We start from the raw sequence: 25,139 nt of genomic DNA on the forward strand, positions 1-25,139 counted from the left end.
AGATGATACGTTACTATGCAGAGAAGTTGGCAGCCCACGGCACATGAGCTGGATCTGGCCTGTGGAGCCTCCTGCAGTAATGCAGAGCTATGCTGTACCGGGCTGGACAATGGGGAGAAGCAGTGGTGGCAGCATCTGAGTCCTAGTACAAGCCTACTTTGTGCATGAGCTGTGTCATTCCAACCCACCACCAGAAAATAATTGCCAACCACTGACCTATAGTCTTCACCTGCATCTGGATTCTCTAGATAACATTGACTAATTCATGTGGCATCTCATGACATCTATATGGACAGTCTTTTTAAATAGTCCTGTAGGCCTAGCAGAGGAAGTTTTAAAGGTGACCAGCATAAGGAGAGAGAAATTAGAATAGAAAAGACAGGTTGGGGGGAGAGAGTTCAAACCATTTGGTCATAATTGTATTTCTGATAGTAGTTACGACCTACTGAAAGACAAATGTTGGTTCCTGTCCTCTTAACTTTAGCAGCATGTGCAAAGGTGAGTACAAAATGTGTTGTTATAGGGGGCAGCTTGTCCTCATTCAGACTTCCATGAACCTGTCTCCCTTCATTTGAATTTTCTTTTTCTGTTTGGCAGATAGAGGCTTACGGCTGTAGAAAAAAAAGTTGGCCCAGCACTATTGCACTGAATCATTTTACTTTCTGTTAGCTAAAATTGATTGATACTACACAGCCATTCAGCAGAATTTGCCACTAGTTATGCACTATGGTTCAAGAGCTTTTTAAAATATATATAGCAGGTCATCAGCAACTTATATGACAATTCAAAGGTTGGTGTGCTCTTGAGCATCTTCTTCAGTGGCCTGGTAGATGTCAAAAATAGTGCTGGCAGATGATCACACCCAGCAGTGGCATATGACTTTGTCTGTAGTCACTGATTCATGATCACAACCACGCCCTGGACTATTTCTAATACCCCATAGATGAAAGAAGGGATCTTTCTCTGCTAAATGCATTTGTCTCCAAATATTCTGATGTGGGTCAATACTGACCAAACTTTACAGTGGATTAAATCCAGGGGGAGGTGGGAATTTTCTGATCGGCTGGGTACTTCACCATTTTCCAAAGATTGCCTCCACTCTGCTACCCACTTGTGTTTAGCCAGCATTTTGGTGGGTTCTGGAGATCCTGCTGTAATGGCAGCTGGGGCTTTGGCCATGAGGCAAGAGTGGATTTGGTACATTTGCACATCTCTTCAAATTTTAAGTGTATTCGTTCTCTTTGGCTTCAGGTGCTTACTAGCTGATCTATGTCGGAAAAGGGAAAGCAGATAATCTGCTTTCCAGTCAAGTTGGACTCTGAAATGTTTCATAGCTGTGTGTTTAATGAAAAACTTTAACTATTCATTATACAACAAATATGCTATGATACAGTAATGTCATAAAATAACATGACTTACTGGGTCTAATTCCTTGGTCTTTTCTATTATCTAGGTTTATACACTTTGAAAAAATAGGTGTAAATCTCTTCCATTCAGATTTGGTAGAATTTCACATTACTTTTATTTCTGTAAATTTTTATTAGGTTCCCTTGTTTGTGGATATTATGATGATTATTAATAATCATTATTCTTTCACATGACCCCTGCCTCTTTCACTATACAGAAAAGGTACTGGGAAGGTAGTGATAGCAGAATTCAAGCTGTCTTGGCAGTCTCAAATCAAACACTTCCAAGTTTCCAAATACTTGACTTTGCAGCCTAAACAGTTCTATATTTACATATTTCTGTTGGCATGTAATACATGAATGAGAGGTCAGATTCACTAGTATGCTTCAGCCACTGTGGGCCACTTTGCGGATGCAAACCAATGATAAACTGGTCATGGTTTGCTTTGCCAGTGTGTTGCAACTCAGGTGAAGCAAACAGGTGAATCTGTCCCATAAGTTTTATCCCACAGACAACATAATTACACATTGAACAGAGCTGCTATAAAATATATACATTAATTTAAAAGCCTAAAGCAGAACAGTATACAGTAAATATAAGATTTGGAGACTGATGCATCTTAACATTAAACAAAGTTGGATATACTCTTTAAATATATTGTTCTTAGCAATATGGTGCAATTGGCCTTATTTTGGTAGGAGAACTGTTTTGAGTCTCTTAATATAAACCAAGGATTTCCATCAAAGAACCAACAAATTGCCATCAAAGACTTCTGTGACCTCTTTGGGCAGGAGGCTGGACCCAGTGATCTTGTGAGGTCCCTTCCAGCCCTAATGTCTATGAAATCAATGAAACCCAGTGCCTAGGTTTTCCCTTTCTGCTGAAAAATAAGTCTCTAAAAACACTTCTAGTTACTAATCAATCAACATAAAGGTCCTGAACAGTTATTTAATGATTGGGGTTCAACCTAATTGTGCATTGATGGTCCATCACACCAGCCATTTAATTTTGCTCTGTGGGAGAAGACTGCTCTTGATTGTTGTTGCTGCTGTTTAAAAGCATCTAACCAGCTTATGCTTGGAATCAGTGGTAACATTGGATCTGTTCTCATATTCATCCCGGAAGATAAATTTGAGCTTAATTTGACAAACTGCAAACAGGAGCTGCTTGAAGTTTTTAATTTGAAAATCATTTTTAATTGATAAATGACATTAATTCAAAACATGTTTTTTAAAAAGTTGGATTTTTAAATAAGTTTTTAATTTTTCTTCAATTTGTCTGTGACCTTTTTACCAATACTTTTATTACTAATTTTTTTAAAAGCTTTCATTAAAATATTTTGCCATCATTATAGAAAAATTTCCTTTTTAATGAGTGCAGCAATTTCCTTCTGAAAACTTTGTCTTTGGCAAATGATAATTTAGAAAAGAATTTCAGTAAAAAAAATGTAAATTTCATTTATTAATATAATTGAAGAGGAAATGTCACACAGGGTAGAATATGGGTCCATCTCAAACTCTGTCAAATAGAAATAATTTTAAAATTTCACTTTTATTGCAAAGACTTTTTTTGTTTCTTACTTGTCGTGCATTGCAATTAAGAATACGTACCAGTTTTAATGAAGATTTCATTATAAAGCATTCATCTCTACTATAAGTGATGGAAACACTTTTTCCAGCTATGTTTCAAGAGACTTTCCTGGTCTTAAAACAGAAAACCCAACTCCATTCTGTATTTGTTGCACATACAGGAATGTTTTTCTTTCTTTCATCTGTCAGATCTGTCATCAAGTAACTCAGTGCCATATTGGGAGAAAAATCTTTTTGCTCATTTGAGTTCAGGATTTTCTGTCCCTTTGGGATACTTTCATAGAAAGGTCAAAAAATACTGTTTCTATGGTGAAAAAAATGACAAAACACTCAAGAATCAGGGGTTGTCTAATCAGTCAGCCATTCCCGTTGACTAGAGTCTGCAACAGTATAAGTACATGATTGCAGCATTCCCCACAATCATTCCTGTGTAGCAACTGCACATCTTTTTTTGTGGGTCAAAGACACTTAACCTACTAAGTACTTATGAGGAACTCCAAATAGGAAACAATTTGGAAGGTACAAGCTACAACAAACATGCCCGTAAAAAGTGTTCAAATGAGCAACGGCTTAATCATTGAATTTAGTAGAATTCATCACTTCTATGAATGTAGTGAAAACTTCCCCATGCAGCTTCAACAATGATAAATATTGAGAGGCTACAGGGATAAAAGAAGCTGACTGACATGGAATTAAAAATAACACTTTAAATCTACATTTAAAGCTGGTTTACTAGAAGTAGGCACATGTTCAGTACCAAGACGCTAAGCAGTTTGCCATTTATTAACTGTACATCTTGATTAAACAATGTTAATCAAATACAATTTATTATTGCAGACTTCACATCTGCAACATAAGAGCATTATGTGGGGACTTGGTAACACTGCTATTGGTTTGGTTTGGTTTTTTCCATTACAAGCTGCTGCCTTCTGTGCGTCATTTTGCTCTGACTGTGACAGAGTTGGAGAGCTTTTAAGGAAAAAATTGAAAGCCAGTCAATTCTTTTATTTCAATAGTTTGACACTCAGCAATCATCCCTCCCCTACCAAGGGAGTTTGCTGAATTAGAACACCTGATTGGTTCAGTTGTCCAGTTTACACACCAATTACAATATTTCACATGCAGACTTCTGCTGAGTTATTCATGTTTATCACTTCCAGCTTCAATTCATGCCATGTGTTCTAAATGGGGCTGCTTGAAGGCCATTTGGAAATTGTAGTTGGTACAATTGTTCCACTCTAGTGATGACCTTTTTCATTAGAGCTCTTGCAAGGTGTACCTAGCTATCCATAATCTGCAATAACTTCCTAGTTCTTTTCCAATTGGGAGAGAGACATACCATGTTTTCCTTGAGAGACTAATATTGGCCCTGTTCAAGTTCAGAGGTGATAGCTGGACCATGTTTTCCGTCGACAATGGCCAGAAAGAACAAACAGAGGCACTTGAGGTTCTGGGCTTTCAAGTTCAGAGAGGCATAAGCTTTCATAGGTAATGCCTACTTGGTCAGTTGTTATTTTAAGCAATTGGTCTTTATTAATCAAAATCATTAAATATTACATCCTCTAAAATTCAAGAGGCAGACATCTTCTCAAGTTAGCTAAAAAAACAATATTTACAAATGATACTATGGGGTATTGAAAGCAGGGGGATGAAATGAATATAGTTCTACAACCGTAAATATAACAGGCTACTCATTCAAAGTTATTTATACGTTATTTGGCATTATGCTTTAATGTTTACAGCCAGGAATTGTAGCGTTCTAATCCCAGCACTTTCTAATCAGGAACAAGCCCCAAAGGTTAATATTTTCTAATGGGCTCTCTGATTTTGGGCTTCTTGGTTTTTGTGCATTCTACCTGAGATAGCTTATGTCTGATTTTTTAGAAGTCCCAAGTACCAGTAGTTCCAGATGAAGTCAGTGTAAACAGCAAATGATTAGCAGTCTGGGAAAGCAGCCATCGAGTTCTCAAAGTGACCACCTAACATTGAGTCATACAACCTTCGTGACCGTTATAAAATCACAGAAATCATAGAAATTAAGCACTGGAAACGACCTTGAAAGATCACTGAGTCCAACCCCCTGCTCTGGGCAGGAATACTGCCAAGATCAAATGATCCCAGCAAGGTGTCTATCTAGTCTGCTCTTGAAGACTTGCAAGGTTGGGGAGCGCACCATCTCCTTGGGAAGTCTATTCCAGATTCTGGTCACCCTTACCGTAAAGAAGTTTTTCCTTATATCTAACCTGAAACCATCCTCTAACAATTTATGGCCATTGCTCCATGTCCTCCCCTGTGGTACCCTAGTGAACAGTTTTTCTCCCAGCTCCTGATACTCACCCCTTAAATATTTATAAATTGCCACCAAGTCCCCACTCAGTCTCCTCTTCCCCAGGCTGAACGGTCCCAGATCCCTTAGCCTTTCTTCATAAGGTTTGTCCCCCAGGCCCTTAATCATTCTTGTGGCCCTTCTCTGGACACTTTCAAGATTCTCCATGTCTTTTTTTGAAGTGCAGCTCCCAGAACTGGACACAAAACTCCAGCTGGAGTCTCACCAACTCCAAGTAGAGAGGGAGTATCACTTCCTTTATCCCTGTTTACGGCACATCGGTTAATGCATCCCAGCCTGCTGTTAGCTCTGTTGACTACAACATCACACTGATGGCTCATGTTCATCCTGTGGTCAGCCATAACCCCAAGGTCTCTTTCAGCCATCATGGTGGCCAGGACGATGTTCGCTGTAACTTTTGTTTCTCATTTACAAAATTCAAATAGGCAATGTAACATGTTTATCAAGCTCATCTGGGTGTCATGAAGATTAGTTTGTTCATCCTTGCAAAGCATTTGAAAGGGTTATATGTTATAAGTAAGAACACCATGTAAATACTGGTGTGCAGTTATACCCAAGGTGTTTTTATACACAACTATATAAGTTGTTCATCTGAATCTTTCACCAAGAGCACAACTTTACTTCCATTAGCTAATAATATTATTCACATGTCCCAGTTTGGCAATTTTTTTTGAGATTTCATCTGTTGTTTCACGCTGACCTTGACAAGAATATATTTTAATTTTTTCAGGATATAACATTTGACCAAATAGATATTGGGATTTCTTCTGTGAACTTTTTTTCGTACAAACTTCTTTTCCTAAAAAAAATGTTTTCCTCTTTTCTTTTCCTCTTTATCTTACCAGTGCATAGTTTGGGACTGGGATTCCAATGGGAAGCATGACTTCATTGGAGAATTTAGTTCAACATTCAAGGAAATGCGAGGAGCAATGGAAGGAAGACAGGTAGGTAGATATTATTCATAATGGCTGGAAGTAATAGCTCACTAATAAATGTTTAACAGGTCCTTCTTTATGCCTGCTGCAGAGAGGACCTTTGAGACTGTTAAATCCCCTACTTAGGAACTTGGCTATTTAGTTCGAACTATAGCAGCGTACGCTTTTAACACTAAAGGTCACTTATTCATTCTCCACTCTGTCGGGCAAGACAGTGGCCAGCACAGTAACAACATTATATTTGTTTAAAGTATTAATTCATAGTTAATCAGAGACTTGAGTGTATGGCCATATTTCAAGTTTATTTGCCTATTATGCAGTCCCAGTGACGTAATGGAATATGTTAGGATAAATTTTAATACAGTATATTTATTAGCTTATCAGAGTAATTTCATGGAAGGTTCACTATTGACTGCTTTCAGCACAGAATTTCACAGAACAGTGATGGGAAAAGGTTTGGGGTTCAGTTTGGAGGTTTATCCAAATTTGTTTTGCTTCTGAAAATTATTGGAAAGCTTGTGAAAATAGTTGTTTTATTTTTTCACAAGATTTCTAGAACATCTTGGTTGTCTCGGGTCTGGAGGTACATGGAGTATATTTTTTCCTGTGCTTTTACTTCTAGTTCTGACCAAACCCAAGAAGTACAGAGGTACCCACAGTAAGCACAAATACAATGTTAATGCTATAGGACCTTCCTATTTGGGGAGGTGTTCAGCAAGGAGGTTTAAGCTGGGGCACTGTGTAGGGAGATGTGATATATATAATCTTACTATTTCTGTAAGAAGTGTTAGATGAGTTTATGAAATTTGCTATAAAATCACCTGATACTTCAACATGCCAAAATTACAATTTCTATTATTGTAAAACACCTGTGTTTTTGGTACTGAAGTCTAATTCTGTAGCTATAAATAGAAGTGGCAGTCAGAATTGGTTCATTCCTTTCTCTGCTCAGTGCTTAAATGTGTGTGATATCAAGCAAATCACCTGAAAGTGGCTTGATTTTTTCATAGGTGTAGAGCGCCCATAATTCCTGTAGAAGTCAGTGGAAATGCATAGGCTTAGTGCTTATGAAAATCAGGATATATATAATTTTCTGTACTTCAACTTATTTGGCTGCATAAGCAATAATACTACTAAATTGCTAAGCTATTGTGGGACTTAATGAACTGATGATTGTGAGGCCCACTTAAAGACACTTTGTACAAACTGATTTCCTATTGAAATCGATGGAAATTGAGGGACTAAACACCTTATATAGTCGAGCTTACCTGATGTCAGAGCTGTACTGACATCATCAGTTTTTAAAAACCCAGAAAGAATACAAAACTACAGTGAGTTGGCTTGTGCTGTACTACATATGAACAAGTAGAAACCTGAGAAGGAAATAGTCTTGTTCTGGGGCATCAGAAAGTATTACGTGCTCTGAAGCAGGGAAGCACAATTATTTTGGCTGGAGAGCTGTTTAATGAGTTTTGGTGGGCTGTTGAGGGTTGCAAAGGTAGCCCCACCCTTTGGAGGTGCCCTGCCCTCTGGTCGCTACCTTGGGAATGGAAGTCCTATGCTGAACCTCTGACTATTGCCACTGGAAGTCCCTCCTCTTGCCTCCCAGAAGTACTGCTTTTGGGAGCGGGGGCTGCTATCTGAACCAGAAAAAAAAACTGGTCATATGCTAAGAGGCAAACATCTACTATAACATGTTTTAATTTTATTGCAAAAAATATTTTTGTCATGATTCGTCTCAGTGTAGTTGTAACAAGTGGGTGTCCGAAGGCCAGTGTCAATGTAGGCCTGCCCACTTGTTTCCAGGTTAACCACCCACCCATCTCTACTGCCATGCCTTGATGTTCTTATTATCTGATGTTAAGCAGGCGGGAGACTGCCCTGATGACAAGGGTCTCTGTACACACTCTAAGCTCCCCTTAACATATCCAATGCCTCACAGATGTTTCCTCCACTAGCTAGCACTGGGGCACAATCTCCAGAGTCTCACGTGGGATTCTCACTCCCCATTGGAGCTTGAGGTCCCAGCGCCCTCACAGATGAGGCCAGGTTCTTTAACTTGGCCTCACACCTGGACTTACTACATTCTCTATATATACTGGGCTCCCAGCCCTCTCTCTGGGTCTATGAGCCCCTTCCTCAGGCTCCAGGCCTTGTCCTTGGGCTCCAAGCCCTGTCCATGGGCCACAAGACTCTCTCAGCCATAAGCCCTATGCCTGAACTCCAAGCCAGTCCTGTCCCTGGGCACCAAGCCCCTCACTATGGGACTAGGGCTCCAAGCCCTGTCCTACTACATTCTAAGTTACCTGTATCCCTTTGCCCCAGGAGCTTCCCTAATTGCCCCCAAGGCTCGGGGCCACATCCCCCTGGAGCCTAACTCTTGGCTCTGTAATGCTCCAAGGCTCTTCTGCAAGACTGGGTGCTGCCACAGGTCCCTCCATCTACCTGGGCCCTGCCTCAGTGATCAAACCCATCAGGGATGTGGGAGCTGTGGTTTTCAGGCACCCCTACGCACCTTTCACCAGGGAGGTAACTGGCCTGGCATATCTGGGGAGCTACCCCACCATAGGTAGCTCCACCAGGCCACCTTTCTCCAGCAGGGTGCAGTTTCAGGCCATGCCCAGAATCATTTACTAACCTCCTTCCCCATACCCCGAGCCCTTACCTCCACGATATTCCAGGCAGCAGGTCAGCTGGATGTTGCCTGCTTAGCTGGTAGCAGCAAACTGCTGCCCCTGTCATTCAGGGACCCAGCCCTTATATACACAAGCTGGGCTCTTTTCCCCAATCAGGCAACTCCTCTTGATTAGGACAACAGGCAGCTGTGGACTGCCTGGATGCCACTCAGGCCCCTAATAGTAACAGAGCACCCTCTGTTACAGTAGTGTATACAGAGATGACTACATAATAGGTAAAAAAATAAATAAATAAGGTCTTACTCAGTGGCAGCAGGGTGGAGAGTCCCAGCCCACAGTGGCAGCCTGTGTCTGCCCAGCACACAAATCCAGGGACCATGTGCCCCCTGTGCCTCCCCTAGGGTGCAAGCAGCAGCGAGAGCTGCCCCGCACCCCTGGATGAGCCTCCCATCCCACAACCCGCCCTGGACCCCATTCACTCCAGCCCCTGGCCCACTCCCTCCCTCACTGTGGGGACTTTGATTGCCTCCCACCCTTCCTCTCCACTGACTTACCTGCTGGCTGGGGAGGGGGAGTGTATGTGTGTGCGTTCAGCCCACCCAAATAATATTTTCTCCTTCTGCCTCTGGTGGCAGGTAGCAGTACGGGAGAGAAGGAGACTGGGTACATAACCTTGACATTCTAAACAAGCAAATATATGTATGATGGGATATATAGGCTGAAACAACAAAACTTGTGGGTCAAGCATAAAGGCCAAGTCAAAAAAGATGGGCCTGAATGACTAGGAGAATGTATCTTCTACAGTAGTGGAAGAGAGAGGAAGATCAGCCACAGTGTATGGAGGGGAAATCAGAAGTTATTTTTGCCTATGATGAGTTTAAATTGCTTTTGGTATAGCATCAAAAATGGAGCACAACAACTTGAAGCATCAGTGTACACTGTCTAGGCTATTATCTTAAAGAAGATGTTATTCATTTAATAACACAGTAATTATGAATATATGAGAAACACCTTTGAACTTCTGCACTGGAATTTTTTGTTACCCTTTTTTTTCCCCATGGGTTATAGTTCTGACTTCAGTGAAGTCAAGAGAATACCTCCAACAGTTTCGGTGGCACCATGATTTCCACCTTGATCTTTACTAGCTTATCATATAGCAATAAATAAATATTTTTGGAATTCTGGAGGTAGTCGGTTCATTAAATACTGTTGTAATGCCTTGTGTTTCTGTCATATGCTGCTAAAATGTCTATCAATAGCAACATTAAGACGTTATTTGACAGCAGAGGCCAGTGACGGTTTTTCTTATGGCAAGAATTACATTGAATTAAAAGGCAGTGTAGCTTTCAGCATCTAAGCTAAGATTGAGTCACATTTATCTGGAATTTCTGACCAATGTTTGTATCCATCCCAAAGTAGGTGATGAGGTTGAGTTATTAGCTATGTTGGTTACTGTTTTGGTTCTGGGAAGGCTGTTTGAACAACTGATCCACTCTGTAGTGCTATTATGTAGGTATCTAGACATGATGTTTTGAAAATTAAAATCAGCCAAAAGGAGGACGTGTGGCTCTTACTTACACCTGAAGTAACTAGTCTCAGTTTCTAGTTCTATTTCCTCCTTCAATTATTTAGGTACATATAAGTCTATGCATATAGGTTTTGCCAACTGCTGGAGTAATGGCAAAACAAGTGCATACTTTCAAGAGGGATAACAGGAGCATACACCTAATGGCCAAAGACTTTTCACTGGTTGAGAATGTAATTCTCTTCCTCTCTGTACCTCAACCCCAGTGCTTGCCCTGCCTTTGCCACTACCCAGGCTGACTTGAAACCATCAGGATGTAATTAATCAGTTTCTTAAATGAATCATGAATTACAGATCCTAAGAGAAATAGAATTATTAGCTCATTAATAATTCCACTTTTTTCTGTCAGTTTGATCCTTGCAAATTGGGGTTGATGGCAGTTATTGAAAATGATAAATGATTTGGCATATCTAATTCTAGAAGTTGTCATTTCCTATTATTATTTAATCCTGGAGTCATTAATCTTGATAAATTATCTGAGGAGAAATTAAAAACATTGGACTCCTGGACTGAAGATGGGGTTGTGGTTGTGGCTGATCTCATGATAATCACCCTAAACGTGCAAAACAAGCTTGGCTCTGGCATTAAGATTCCATTTTTAAAGGGTTAATAAGCCGTTAACTAAGAGATATTCCGTGCTTTAGTAGATGAATAACCAATTGGTTTAGAGTCGCACCAAACAAGGATTCATGCACCTTAATTGTACTTCTAGCAGAATTTAGTTACAACATTCCAGGTGAGCAATTCACAAACTCCCTGCCTAACCACTGTGGATGTTGAGACACTGCTAACACTTAAGTTTTTATTTAAAAATTGACTTAGATTAGACACCAAAATTCAGCTCTAGCATGTACTCCAAACTACCTCCATCTTGGCTGAGCCAACTGTTTAAGCAGCTAAATCCTATGTTAGGCTGCTTGGGATTCACAGATTAGACAGCAAAGTTCCTTGAGGGTTCCTGAGAGCACTCAAAACATGCTGAATGCACAATGACAGGAAGGACTTTGGAGCTCATTCCAAGGACAATGATGGTGCTGCCCATCTTTTGCAAAATAATCTAGAAATTGGGAGACCTAGATCTCCTCAGCCCAAGGAAATTCAAACCAAAGTGTCCCACTTCCCAATACTGTTCTAACCAGCAGGACTTGGAACATTCTCAGTGGGGCACTTTCCATCCCTTTCAGCTATGGGGCTAGAGAGCACAAGCAGACAGAGCATGCTTTTATAGCCCAGTGATGAAGATGCTCCTTGAGAGGAGAGATCTGAGTTCCAGTTCTTGCTGCCAGGACTGTTTGTGCATACTACAAGAGACAGTCAATGGCTAAGAAACAGAAATAAGCTTGGTAGCAGGGATCAGAACCCTGCTTTCCATCTTCCCTGCTTCTTCTTCTCATTGATAGACTGCAGAAGCACACTCCCTCTTGCTTGTTCTCCTTCCAGCCTCAAAAATCTTTCATTCTTGGCGGCCCAGTTGCCCATCTTCAGCAGGAGGGGAGAGTATGCCCTCCCTGATACCATTCAATAGCATGATAGGTAGGACACTTACGGGAAGTGAGAGATGTGTGTTTGAGTCCTCACAGGCTGAGGAGGGTTTAAAATCCAGATCTCCCATTTCCTTGGCAAGTACTCCTCCCACTAGACTCATATGCAAAAGGTAGGTGTATGCAAAACATGGGCAGATCAGAACTAGATGAAGTTTAACGTTGTGATATGTAAAGTGCTGCGTCTGGGGACAAAGGACCCACAACACACTTACAGGCTCAGTGGCACCAAACTGACTAGCACCATGACTAAAAGGGACCTAGGGGTAATAATAGACCACAGTATGAACATGAGCCATCATGAGCATCAGTGTGATGCTGTAGCCAGCAAGGCAATACTCTGGCATGCATCAACCAATGCATCTCAAACAAAACCAGGGAAGTTATTCTTCCACTTTACTCACCATTGGTGAGACCGCAGCTGGAGTACTGCATCCAGTTCTTGGTGCTGCACTACAACAAGGACATGGGAAAGCTTGAGAGAGTCCAGAGAAGAGCCACCCATACGATCAGAGAATTGCATGGCAAGCCATACGAGGTAAGGCTGAGGGACTTGGGTCTCTTCATCCTAAAAGAGAGGAGGCTGAGGGAGTCTTGGTAGCAACTCACCACTATATCAGGGAATGTATCAAGGACTTGGTGAACAACTGTTCACCAGGGCGCCACTAGAGAAAACCAGGAGTAGTGGCCACAAACTCCTGGAAGACTGTTTCAGGTTTAACACTAGGAAAAACTTCTTTCCATTTAAGGTGTCCAGACTGTGGAATAAGCTCCCTCCAGAGGTGGTGCAATCACCTACCCTGGAAATCTTCAAGAGGAGACTGGGTGGTTACCTTGCTGGGGGTCACCTGAACCCAGTTGTCTGTCCTGCCTAGTGTAGGGGGCTGGACCCGGTGATCTTGTGAGGTCCCTTCCAACCCCTTACAATCTATGAATCTATAAACAAAAATAATGAGCCAATTGCCTACCCATGAAGTGTCCTTAGGCACCAAAGTCTAGGCAGGAGTTTTAGGTTTTGAATCCTAGTCTCACAAAAGGGCTCAACACAGAGTAGACACCTAAATCTGGGAGAGATGAGGGATCTCAGACATGTCCCCATTCCTACTGTCTTGTAGAGGCATCTGCTCACCCAGAATGCTCACTGTTGTGAATCACAGTCATTAATTGCCTTACTCCCTCCTTTTAAAGTACAGGGGGCTTAGGACACATCTAACCTGGGTATGTAGATTTCATTCCCAGAGCCAGGTGCCATACCTAAATCCATTTCAGGATCTGGACCCAGGTTATAATCTTATAATCTGGACTAAGGTTATAAGCTTATAATCACCCATAACACTTTATCCCAATGTGCTTATAACCCATCTGTAGTCTGACATATGCTATTCACATCTGTGAAAATTTCTTAACATCTATCAATCATTTACTAACCTTTTATAAATCATTTATGAGTGGAGCTTTAATATAAAGTAAGATCCAGTCTAGTCCTCCCAGGGCCAAATTGAGTCCATTGACCTGTTAATACCCTGGTTGAAGGTTTTTATACATTTTAGAGCATTTATTTCTGAGGTTGCATTAGTTCCTGCCTGTCAAAAATTAATTGCAAAGTGAATCTGAGTGGAATGAAAGCTCTCTCAAAAAGATGGCAGTTTCACAGCTGAAGTACGTTGGTGAGGCCAGCATTCTCCATTCTTCCCTAAGTGTCTCTGGATGGGAAAGGAAGCGTGCAAGAATAGCATGCACATTCTTGATCAGATTTACTCAAATATGGATATTCTGTCTCAGAAAATGAAATAGGAATCTTCATAGCTATTCAGAACCAAGAGGAAAGAAAATATAGGGAACATGGCATTCAAAATCTAAGAAGTTATCCTGAGGAATTAATTAAGCATTTTGTACATTGAAGGTAGGAACAATAGTGAACAATTATATTTCCAGCCCCTCCACTTCTGGCTATTCCCAGCCCCTCCACTTCTGGCTGTCAAACAGACCCCCAACCTTGCCCAACTCATCATCACAGGAAAACTCTCCCTGCCCAACAGACCTCAGATGGAACAGCCTTGTCTTGGCAAGAAATGCTCAACTTGTCAGAACATCTCCACTGCCAAGACTATCAACACCCACCATAAAGAAACCATTAGAATCCAGGGTTCCTACACATGCCTTTCCCAAAATGTCATATACCTTATCGATTGTATTAAATGCCCACAAGGCAACTATGTGGGTGAAACTAAACAGCAACTCTGTAAGAGAATGAACTCTCACAGAAAAAATATAAAGAATGGAAGACATGCACTCACCATTAGAGTCATAGAGAAGTAGGGATAGAGAGGACCTGCAGGCCACATCCTGATGAGCATAGACATTTGGTGCCCTGGGGACAACTAGTGGCAGTGCACCTTGTGCTGTTGGTAGTTGTCCCTGGGGAATGCCCATGCCATGTGCACTCTAGCATGCAGCAGATTATCCTGGGTGGGATAGAGAAGGCTGGGGCCAGCACTGGGCTGGTCCCATCAGCTTCTACCTGGGGCCCTGAGAGGCTCCCAGGGCTGCAGCAGTGGCAATCCTGCTGCTCAGAGCCTGGCCAGCAGCCGCGTGTGGCTCCGACTGGCCAGGTTCTGCTTTTGAGCGGTACATGCTGCCTCTGTGTGTGCCACTCTGCTTTTTTTCTTTTTGGCATGTTTTTTTTGACCCCCAGATATCCCAGGCTCAAAAAATTCACCAGTGCTGCTCCCTTGTAACATGGAGAACAGCTGAACACATAGCATATGGCACCACAGATGTGTCTGCAGCACCACATACGGCACAGCTACACTCATCTGGCAACAGAGCTCATCTAGTCCAACCCCCTGTCTGATGCAGGATCATCCCTATATAAACCATAATCTAAACTCTACATATCAACTCTACCATCAACCCTGACACAGTACAGACCTAGCACCCTAACCTGCCATAGGTAAAGCAGCCAATGTCTTGCTTCTGTGAAATATTGTCAATATACACTGAAGAGATTTGAGTAGAGGGCCCTCGCTCCCTACGGAGTAAGTCAAAAACCCCCACAGCCCATACTAATCTGACCATAGGGTAAAATTCTTAACTGACCCTAAATATGGGGATTGGTCTGACCCTGAGTGGGGGAGCAAGACTCTCAAGCCAGGGAACTCTGGCTTTGGTCCCAGCAGGAGCATTAGCACACCCCAGTCAAAGTCCCCAGCCTTGGCTATAGCCAATACCCAGTGCCTCTAAAGAAGGCTTAAAAACACACTGACACATGTAATGGAAAGGCGGGGGTGACGGGAGAGAGGAGGAGGCAACCAGTAAAGCCCATAAGTATGGGAAATATTCATGGTAGAAAAGAGCTACACCTAGATCATGCCCAGTGAGTGGCTGTCCAGCTCTCCTTGAACATGACCAGTGATAGAGAGTCTACAATTTCCCTTGTCAGTCTGTTCTGCTGCCTTGCTATTCTAACCATTAAGAAGTTTTTTATGGCTATCCAATCTAATCTTTGCTGCAACTTCAAGCCATTGGTCTGCATCCTCCTCTCTGCAGCAAGAGAGCGCATTTCTAATAGAACAACCACTCCATCTCTGACTTCATCATCATCATGCTCAAGGGAAATCTACCTAATACCTTTAAAAAGCTAACTTGGGAACAAAAATTCATAAACTGGCTGGACACTAAGAACGGATATTGGATTTATGGCCCATTATAATTTATCCAACTCCTGAATACTTCCCACACAAGGAAGATGAGACTGACCCCTATTTCACCTTTAGATAGGCCTTGATCTCTCAGTACTCAGCTTCTTTTCTTTTACTAACTATGTCTGCTACACCTAGGAACTTCTCTAAGCCCCTCCTTTAGGCTGTGCTTCACTTGCTGTGCCTAGCTTCCTCAGAGACCCGAGGAAGAATGTCTCACATTCAAAAGCTTGTTTAACTTTATCCCGTCTACATTGTTGGTCCAATAAAAGATATGACCCTAAAAATGTTTGCCTCATGTAATTTTTGGACCATCATGGCTACAACATCTTTCTTACGCTACCAATTATCTTAAGTTCATTCTCACACCCAGCAAGGAACGGGGAGTTGTATTGCCACAGACATAGCATTAGCACAACCATTTCCCAGTACTTACTGTATTCTATGATGTTTCAAATGCTGCTTTCACCACCACAGTATTTGAGCACCTTCCAGTAGTGAATTAAGTGACATGATTAACATGTATGATGTGTTGTTTAGAACCTCATCGTCTCACCAAGTAGAGAGCATAAACAATAGAGTACTGATTTTACAGTGGCATAACAAGCAAGGTTGTGCACTGGGCAAGCCCTATGGAAGAGTGGGAGGAGGGCTGTAGAAGAGGGTGGCTCAGGAATCTTGCCCCATCCCCAGCTGCTGCTGTTACTGCTGATGCTGCCACTGCTGCATGCTCTGGCTGCTCTGGTTCTTGCCCTTAAAGCAGCAGCAGCAGCACCAGCTGGGGATAGGATAAGATTCCTGAGCCACCCTCTCCCAGAGCCCTGCACCAGTCTCAGTCTGGTCTTAAGAAAACTCTGTTTTCTATGTAGTTTTGCTCTGTTGCAAAGAGTTCCACTGAGCCAGAGGAGTGGAGCTATGTTTTTCAGCTTGGCACTTTAGGTATTGTTTAGATATCTTGGACTTAGGCAGTGGGAAACCTTGAATTCCAGCTTGATTCAGGATCCTATGGGAAGTTAGCACAGATGGCTATATACAGGTCTGAAGTCCTCTCAGTGGCTTGTATTGATGAGTAGAGATAACATAGATTTTAGTACCAGCTGGAATTTCCAAAGTGCTGTAGGCTTCACGCCCAGGTATGTTCCATTATTGTAGCTCAGCTGAAAGGTAGTGAAAGTGTTTGTAACTGAGGCTAATCCATTACCCACCAGGATAAGACAGTCCCCTAGCCAACTTTCTGTACACGTGCTTCAGCCACTTGCCTTCAACCCAAAGAGGCTGCACTGGGGCTGCATCACCACCACTTGCAACCACTTTTGTCTTGGTGAGGTTCAGCTGACTCTTCTTCAGCTATAACCTTGGTTGCAATGTGGTTTCGTATCACTTCTTCTTGGGTGTGAATCTCTAGGAAGTTTTCAGACCATTTTAACATATTCCTCCAGGGACCTTCACCTTTCTTCAGTGTCCAATATGAACCAGTATGTCCAATAGCACAAAATGCTGTAGAGAGAGCTAGGAGGGTGAGAACAGATGTCTGTCCTCCCTCCATTGCCAGGAGTACATCAAGCATGAAACACTAGGGCAGTTTCAGTCCCCAGCCTGATGTGAACACGGGTAGGATAGGATATGTGCTTCTTTTAGACAGGCTTGTATTTGGCTTTCTCTAACTGGCAGCACACAGGCTGCAGGAAGCCCCTGAAGAGTTAGCATACAACCTGGACAAGAAACATTTCTCCTGCCATGCTGGCTGGGCTCTTCAGGCTCCCATTCCCTCCTCCAGCTTCTACTTCCTGCCCCCACTCCTGGGGGAACAGAAACAAAGTGAGAGGGGGATGGAGTGTCTATGCTACACAGTGTTGTGGGAAGAGACTGTACTGCTTGTGCTATGCATGTGCAGCAAAAGAGGGAGTCAGGCTGTCTACACTGCAGGGGGGTGTCACACATGGCTGGGAGGGAAGGGCTGTCAATGTGACAGGGGGAACCAAGGGGGGCTGTCTGCCCCCTGGCACACGTAGCATGCAGCCCAAGTGGCTTGCAACCACTGAGTCTCTGGCTCATGTGGCCCCTGACTGCCCAGACCCTGCCCCAACCCAGCTCAAAATGAGGGACTTGTGACTGGCTGGAACTGATGTATTGGTGGTTCTTTTTTTTAATACTGGTCAGACTTCCATGTGTTTGCAGAAGGGAAGGTTCATTCTCTGAATGAGACATTAAGCTTTTTTGGTCAGAGGTCACCAATTGTTCATGATGCTCTTTTCCAAGACAGAATGGTTATAGGTTGAGACATATCTCATTCCGCTACTTTGCACTTCCTTGAGTCCTGTCATTCCAAAACTTCACAATTTAGTCATAGCCTTCCTTTCTTTAAGCACATGCTAAGTCTATTACTATTCAGAATAACATTGATTTGACTATCTAAGTGTATGCTTAAATTCTGTTCTCACTAGAGGTGGACTGTCTGTTGGTGGGATACCCTCCTTAATCTGGCCTCATACTGTGCAGTTTTTATGTAGCATTTACTAAGGCATTAATCAATCTGACAACTTTTACAGCAGAAAGAAGGGAAGGGTAAAGATTAATTGGTAAAGCTGTTGACATTTGAATGGAGAAATCCTCTTCTAAGTAAAAACAAAACAAATCATACAACTTTGAAAGTAAAGGCAATAGAACCAGATGGATTTTTGGGGGGGAACACAGAAATATGACTCATTGGACTCTAAAGCAGCTGGAGAAGTTATAGAATAGAATAGAAAGATTTGTCTCTGAATTATGGAAAAAAAACCAAAGGGGGGGGCAGGCAGGGGGAGAGAGTATCTCTAGTGTCAGTTCCAGATCAGGAAACTAGTTTCCTATGGGAATGTTATTATCTTACTTGTGAGTCTCTTTCATCATACAAAAACAATATGGGAGATATGGCAGGAAGCCTCAGTGGTAGAGGTCTGGGTCCTTCCTCTGTCAGACCTCTTGAATATTGTTCTGAGCCCCTCCCCTGGACATTCAGGTGATAAGGGTATGTGTAAAATGGTAAAGCAGTTATTAACTTTGGTGACATGCCAGGGATGTTCTGACCATGCCCAGCTTTAGTGGACACCTTGAGTTCTTTTTTGAGCTTCAGAGGATCAAATCCATGAGAGCTATTGCTCCTTAAGTAACCTGATCCCAGTCAGCATGGGTGCCTGTACACATGACTGGGGTTTAGTCTTTAGGGTCACATTCTATGCCCTCTAAATTGAAATGGTGGGTTTTAATTGAAACAGTGGGGATTTATTTTTCCATTACTGCCATAGCAAGGGGAGCTTGGAGGCAGCACCCAGCCCAATCCAACTCTTCCCTGACCCCAATCCAACTCTTCTGCCTTCAGCAAGCTTCTGGGAAGAAGAAGTGGCAAGGGGCCCAGTCCTTTTAATCTGCGGTGCGTCCCCAACTCTTCCATGGCTGGGGGGGGGAGGTGAGCTAACTAATAGCTGCAGTGTATCATTGCAAACTAAACTACGTTAGGATGTAATTTAGTTTGAATTATATAGACTGTCTTAAAATCCCCCAAACTCTTGCACATGTAGAGTGCGACATCATTAAACCACACAGAGACATTTTTGTGACATGTACATGGTAACGGTGTCACGTGTACAAGTGCCCCATAACTCCAAAACCTCTAGAATCCTGGTCAGAAAAACAGAAGATGTGCTAATCTTCATGAATCCCCTAGCTGCAAGTCTCCTGTGGAGCGCCTGGCAGAGACAAAAACAGCTAGTCTGCCCTGGCAGGCACTTCCAGGAGATGGCAGTGATGAAAACTTGACCTGCCCTACAGGTGTTGTGGGGAAATGAGGGCTGCCTTGTGAATGAACTATCCCTTTCAGGCATAGAGAGATGAAATTTGCCGTGAAAGGCAAGTGCTCCTTCTGAATCATCAGGAAGAAAACACACAGGGTTATTTTTTGTTCTTTGTCATTATTTCTTTTGCCTCAGAATACATGGGGCTCCCTCAGTCATGTATCTTTATCTGATGCACTGGCTAATGCAATGCCATTAATTGGGAATCTTCTGTTCAAAGTTCAGGTCTTTAAATGTTAGGCCAAGGGGAGCCAAGCGTCATCATTAATACCTTTCTTTACATGTGCATTGGGTCCAGTAGGACACACAATCTTTAACTCCTATTCTAGGAAACGAGAGGAAAGAGGGAGGCTTGATGAATTAAAACCTATGGTTTTAGGGATTAGTGTCTTTTGTTGGAAACTGTGTCCCATGTTACAGTGAAGGGAGAATTAGAATCTTACAAACATCAACGTTGTTTCACCAGTTATCCCTACAAAAAAACCAAAAACTGATCCAGATTTTTCTCCAAAAGTTTCTTTCAACCTGATTTAAATTTGTTGTTAAAGAAATCCCAAATGAATCTATATTTGAATTCACTGTACATATGACTCAACACCTTTACTAAGTTAGTAGGCAGTGATGGAGTCATATTGCTTTCTATTTCAAACTCACTTTGTTGTTTGACAAAAGAGCTCACCTAGCCCAGAGCCACCAGAAATCCAAAATAAATGTTAACTTCCTGGTACTCTGCTAGGAAGATTGATCTAAATTTCATAGTGCTTAACAGTAACGTCAGACTTACAGAGTCTGTATTAAATTCCTTTCTGCTGAAAAGTTAATTTAAAAAAGGAAAATGAATCATTAAAGCAAAGTGACAGATCTCAAGTCAAAGTCAGAATTTAGGACTTTGAATTGAGTAGGCTAAAATTTAAAATTGGTTTTCCATTGTAAGCAAGATAGCTGAAACTCAGTGTTCTTCATAATTTATATGCCAAGACTTAGATGGCAAGAGGATTCTCTTCCCTTTAGAAGAGTTGATGACTAGGCAGGAGTTGTACAGGGAATTTTAGGAAATGGTTCTTGTCATATCTTCAGCTCCTGCTGTAGAAAAGCAGAGCTCTGGAACCAGATCTTGACAGGTAAGTAAGAAAAGAGATAAGCTTGTTTCAAAATATTTAAGACTTTTTTTTGATTGAGCAGAAACTGAGAGCATAGAATCAGTGTTTAAAAAAAGCTTTGCAGTATACCATAGTACATCAAATAGTATAAATGCAGTAGTATAAATGCATCAGCTAATGGGTTAGCTGCTGCAGAATTGTTCTTTCCTTCAGTTTGTTCAGTTGCCATTGATTTCCTAATTTTTCTGTTTCTTCAGCTTGTGACACCAGTCACTCGGGTTTTAGTTAAGTGTACATAGAATACCACTGCTTAGGCATTAGATAGAGCTTGTCACATGGGGCTCCTATACATGTGCAGGGAGGCTGCTCGACACATTGTAATTCCAGCACATCAGAGAAGAATTGATTAATAGAGTCTGCTGGAGTGTGGTAATTACTGTGCTCCAACAGACTCTAGCGTCCCCACACTGGAAAATGGCAGTGGGGCACTTTAAACTAAAGCTTGGTCAATGAGCTTCAATTCAAAGCGCTCTGCCACCTTTTTTCAGTGTGAGGACGCTGATACACATGACACTCCGGGTGCTTTTAATTAATGTGGCTCTCAGAGCTGTGCCTACACCCATCCTCCTGGACCATGTCTATAAATGCCCATGGATCTCAAGTGCTTTACAAACGCAGGTAGACATTGCAATCAACAACTTAGAGCTAGCACAGAAAAGGCAAACAACTTGACCAAGGGCCAACATCCTAGTCTTTTCTATATGGTTTGTAGACCACATATCTGACCAGAATATATGAACATCATCCAGGAGGGGCTGGGAGAAAAAGAGGTAGAGATGTTTGTCAGTGCCTGTTCAGTGTAATTACTGTCAGAGCTGGGAACAGTTCTCCTGACTACTAGGTTTTGCTCTGTCCACTAGATCATCTTGTCTCTACTGTAATTTATAAACTAAGAAATGTCCTTTTATAAATGCTTCTAGTACATTTATGGGATAACTGTACATTAAACTATCTTCCCTAGTGTCGATGTATCCACCCTTGAGTAATTAGTATTTGTACATTATAGTCAGACCATGAATAGGTGTTCATGGCTCTGTCATACTATGATCTGAAGGGCTGTCCTTTTTGCAGGAGTGGTATTTCCTTGAGCTTTCATTATCCTCTGAGCACAGAAAAATAGTTGCTGGAGGATTTCCCAGGAACATGTGGTCCTGTGTCTACCTGTTTCCTCAGCTGGAAAATTCATTTCACAAGACGAATAATTGAGCTATGGGGCAGACTGTGGAGTAGGCAGCTGTGCTTTATACAGTTTACAAATAGTTTTCCTTTTTTTCTTTTTCCATTTTCAGCTATGTCATTTGTTTTCCAGAACACAGGGATTGGGAGTTCTGTGCAGGCAGCCCACTTACTCCACGGCAGGGAGAAATTCACACATTGTTCTGAAGCAATATGCTTTCTACCCCTCTTGATATTTGGAAAGAAACTCTGATTTTGAAATTTTGTCTGTTGAAAGTAGTTGTGCCACAACTTGGTCTAAGGACCAATGAAGTCAGTGGGACTACTCATATGCCTAAAACGTATCTCATGCTTAAATATCTTGCTCAGTCAGGCCTCAAATGAAGAGTGTCCCCCCAAATATATAAAATACAGTAACAAAATTAAGTCAGTATCATAAATTTTAAAATGATTAAATAGTTATTTACAATGATAGGCCACACTGGCCCTTTTTGGAGATTTAAACATTTTTTTCCTAGCATTGTATCAGACCTTACACATTTTCTTAAGCGTTTTCCCCCATTGTTAATAAACAACCTCTGAAATAACACTAAAGGTAATATTCATAAATCATAGGCCTTAAATGCATATATGTAGCAGAACATTTTCAATTGGATGCTATAAATGCAAATGAATACTTATGTATACAGATGTGGGTTTAAAGTAATGCAGCTCCACAAAATGGTTTTTTTGTAAATCAGTGTTTCTGTGAAAAAAATAACTTAGTCAAAAAATTCTGATTAAACTCTACTTTTAAATATTAACTTTTTCGATTTTTTTTTTTTTCATTGAGACATCCTGTTTTCTCAAAGCCAAAACATTTTACAGAGACACATGGACTATGTTTCAACTTTAGTTGTTTTTTTTGATTTAGGACAGGCTTTAGGACCAAATTTTCAAACTTTGAACTCATAATTAGAGCAGTAATTTAACTCCATTGCTTACATGCCTCTTCCTGACTTTTTTAACTGCTTACTTTTGTATAGCACATATGGCCTATAATATTGCTATCACAAAGGTCTTACAATAAAGCGAGTTAAGGCAAGCACTTAGTTTTCCAATTAGAAGTTCTGAGTTTACTTTTGTTTGAAATAAACCCCCAGTGTAAATATGTAGAGAGAGAGTCCCTTATTTAATATAGAGTATCAGTTTGCTTCCCCTGGTCTCTAAACTTGTAAAATCTCCATTTGTGTCCACACGTCTTGATAGGTAGATATCTGTCTGAGTACTTTGTGTATATTCTCTGGAATGTTTCTATTTCGGCTTCACTTAGTTTAAAATCATTTCCTGCATGGTTACTGTGTAGCCTTTTATGTCCTTGGATGCTTTCATGGGACTTCATACAATCATAGAATTATAGAAAATGAGGGTTGAAAGGGACCTTAAGAGGTCGTCTAGTCTAACCCATGGCTCAAATCAAGACCATCCCCAACTAGATCAGTTCAGCCAAAGCTTTGTCTAGCCCCGTCTTCAAAACCTCCAAGGCTGGAGACTGCACCATTCTCTGGGTAACCTGCTCCAGTGTTTTACTACTCTCCTAATGAGACAGATTTCCCTAATATCTAAGCTAAACTTCCCTTGCTGCAATTTGAAGACCATTGCACTTTATTTGGTCTCTTTCCAATTTGTCTACGCCTTTTCTGTAGTGGGGGACCCAAAGCTGGACACACTACTCCAGGGCTAGGGACAGACATTACGCAATAAACCAGTTTAAGTGAGCAGAAACTGGCTAAACCTGTAACAGATGTTCTGTGCACATAAACCATTTTGTAAATGGCTGAAACCAGTTTGAGATAAACCTGGTTGAATGCAGTATCAGACTTAACTGATTTGTGTCAAACCAGTTTATGCAGTGTCTGTCCCAGACCCCTTGCTGGTTTAAGTTAAACCAGATACCCCTAGTATCTTGGAATACTCTCAGGGCTGGGTGGGGCTGTGTGCTCCACAACAGAGCTGGCCTGCACCCCCTCCTTCTCCCTGGCTACAGCTCTGTCAGAAACTTGCAGGCTGCTCCCCTCCTTCTCCCCCACCCCACTCCCTGCTAAGCAGGAATTCCCTCCTCCTGTCTGCCTTGCTGAGAGGTATCTGTGTATTAGCTAGCAGGCCACATGCTGGCTACGGTCTGTACTGTGACAAAGGCAGAATGAACAGGTAGCTAGTAATGTCCCTCTGTTGTTTTCTTAACGGAGTGGTAAACACTGAATTAGGGGCGATAAACAGTATTATCAATTCCCTGCTGGGCTAATCAGAGCATCCTGCTGGGACTGGTCATGCCCTCCCTCAGCTCAGTACTGTGGAAGGGAAGGCAGGGCTGCTCTAGTGCCCCCAGCCTCTAGCCTGAACTACTGCAGGCATGTGCCTGCATTTCTGAAATGAAAAGGGAATGTCTATTCACCTCCAAATTGGTTCAAGCTTTGCAGGTTAAACTAACCTGCAAAGGTTGAATCATTTCAGGCTCAGGCTTTTTAAATGTCTGTCCCTAGCCTAGATGTGGCTTCACCAGTGCTGAATAGAGAAGAATAATCACTTTTCTCAATTTGCTGGCAACATTCCTAATAATAGAACACAGTATGCTTTTAGCCCTTTTCACAACAAGGGCACATTGTTAGCTCATGTTCAGCTTACTGTCCACTGTAGCCCACAGGTCCTTTTCTGCAGAACTGCTACTTAACCAGTCTGTCCCCAGCCTGTACTGGTACATGGAATTATTCCATCCTAAGTACAGGATTTTGCACTTCTCCTTATTGAACTTCATGAGATTTCTTTTAGTCCAATCCTCCAATTTGTCAAGATGTCTGTGCATCCTAGCCCTGCCCTCCGGTATATCTTCTACTACCCCCAGCTTGGGACCTGAGTCAACTGTAGATAGCATATTGTGTAATCATAATTAATTATACATTTGTACATGAATTGTGTTTCATGCAGTGTCTGCTATTTTCACAGGTACAGTGGGAGTGCATAAATCCCAAGTATAAAGCAAAGAAGAAGAATTACAAGAATTCAGGCATTGTCATTCTTAACCAATGCAAGGTACTTATATTTGAAAGAAGAATCTTTGTCTGTTCTTATTCCCGGTTTTTAATAATGCATATTTAAAGAGTTATTGGAAATGGAGATGACAAAAAAATAGAAAGAAGTCAAACTGTGATACTAAAAATGATAACACTGAAAGGACAAAGGAAAACTGTTTTGG

The 25,139-nt window shown here is 41.8% G+C and overlaps 1 protein-coding gene across 3 annotated transcripts in view; it reads left to right on the top strand.

Moving 5' to 3' along the window:
• Positions 1–25,139, top strand: part of CPNE4 (copine 4) — a 366,833-nt gene that overhangs the window by 269,157 nt on the left and 72,537 nt on the right. For all 3 annotated transcript variants that reach the window (XM_090046382.1, XM_090046384.1, XM_090046383.1), the window contains exons 8-9: positions 6,189–6,287; positions 24,890–24,976. In XM_090046382.1, coding sequence (XP_089902508.1) covers positions 6,189–6,287; positions 24,890–24,976 — 186 coding nt within the window. The remainder of the gene's footprint in view (positions 1–6,188; positions 6,288–24,889; positions 24,977–25,139) is intronic.

Source organism: Crocodylus siamensis, chromosome 5 (assembly GCF_052110815.1).
Source record: "Crocodylus siamensis isolate JL-2025a chromosome 5, ASM5211081v1, whole genome shotgun sequence".
Lineage (NCBI taxonomy): Eukaryota > Metazoa > Chordata > Crocodylia > Crocodylidae > Crocodylus > Crocodylus siamensis.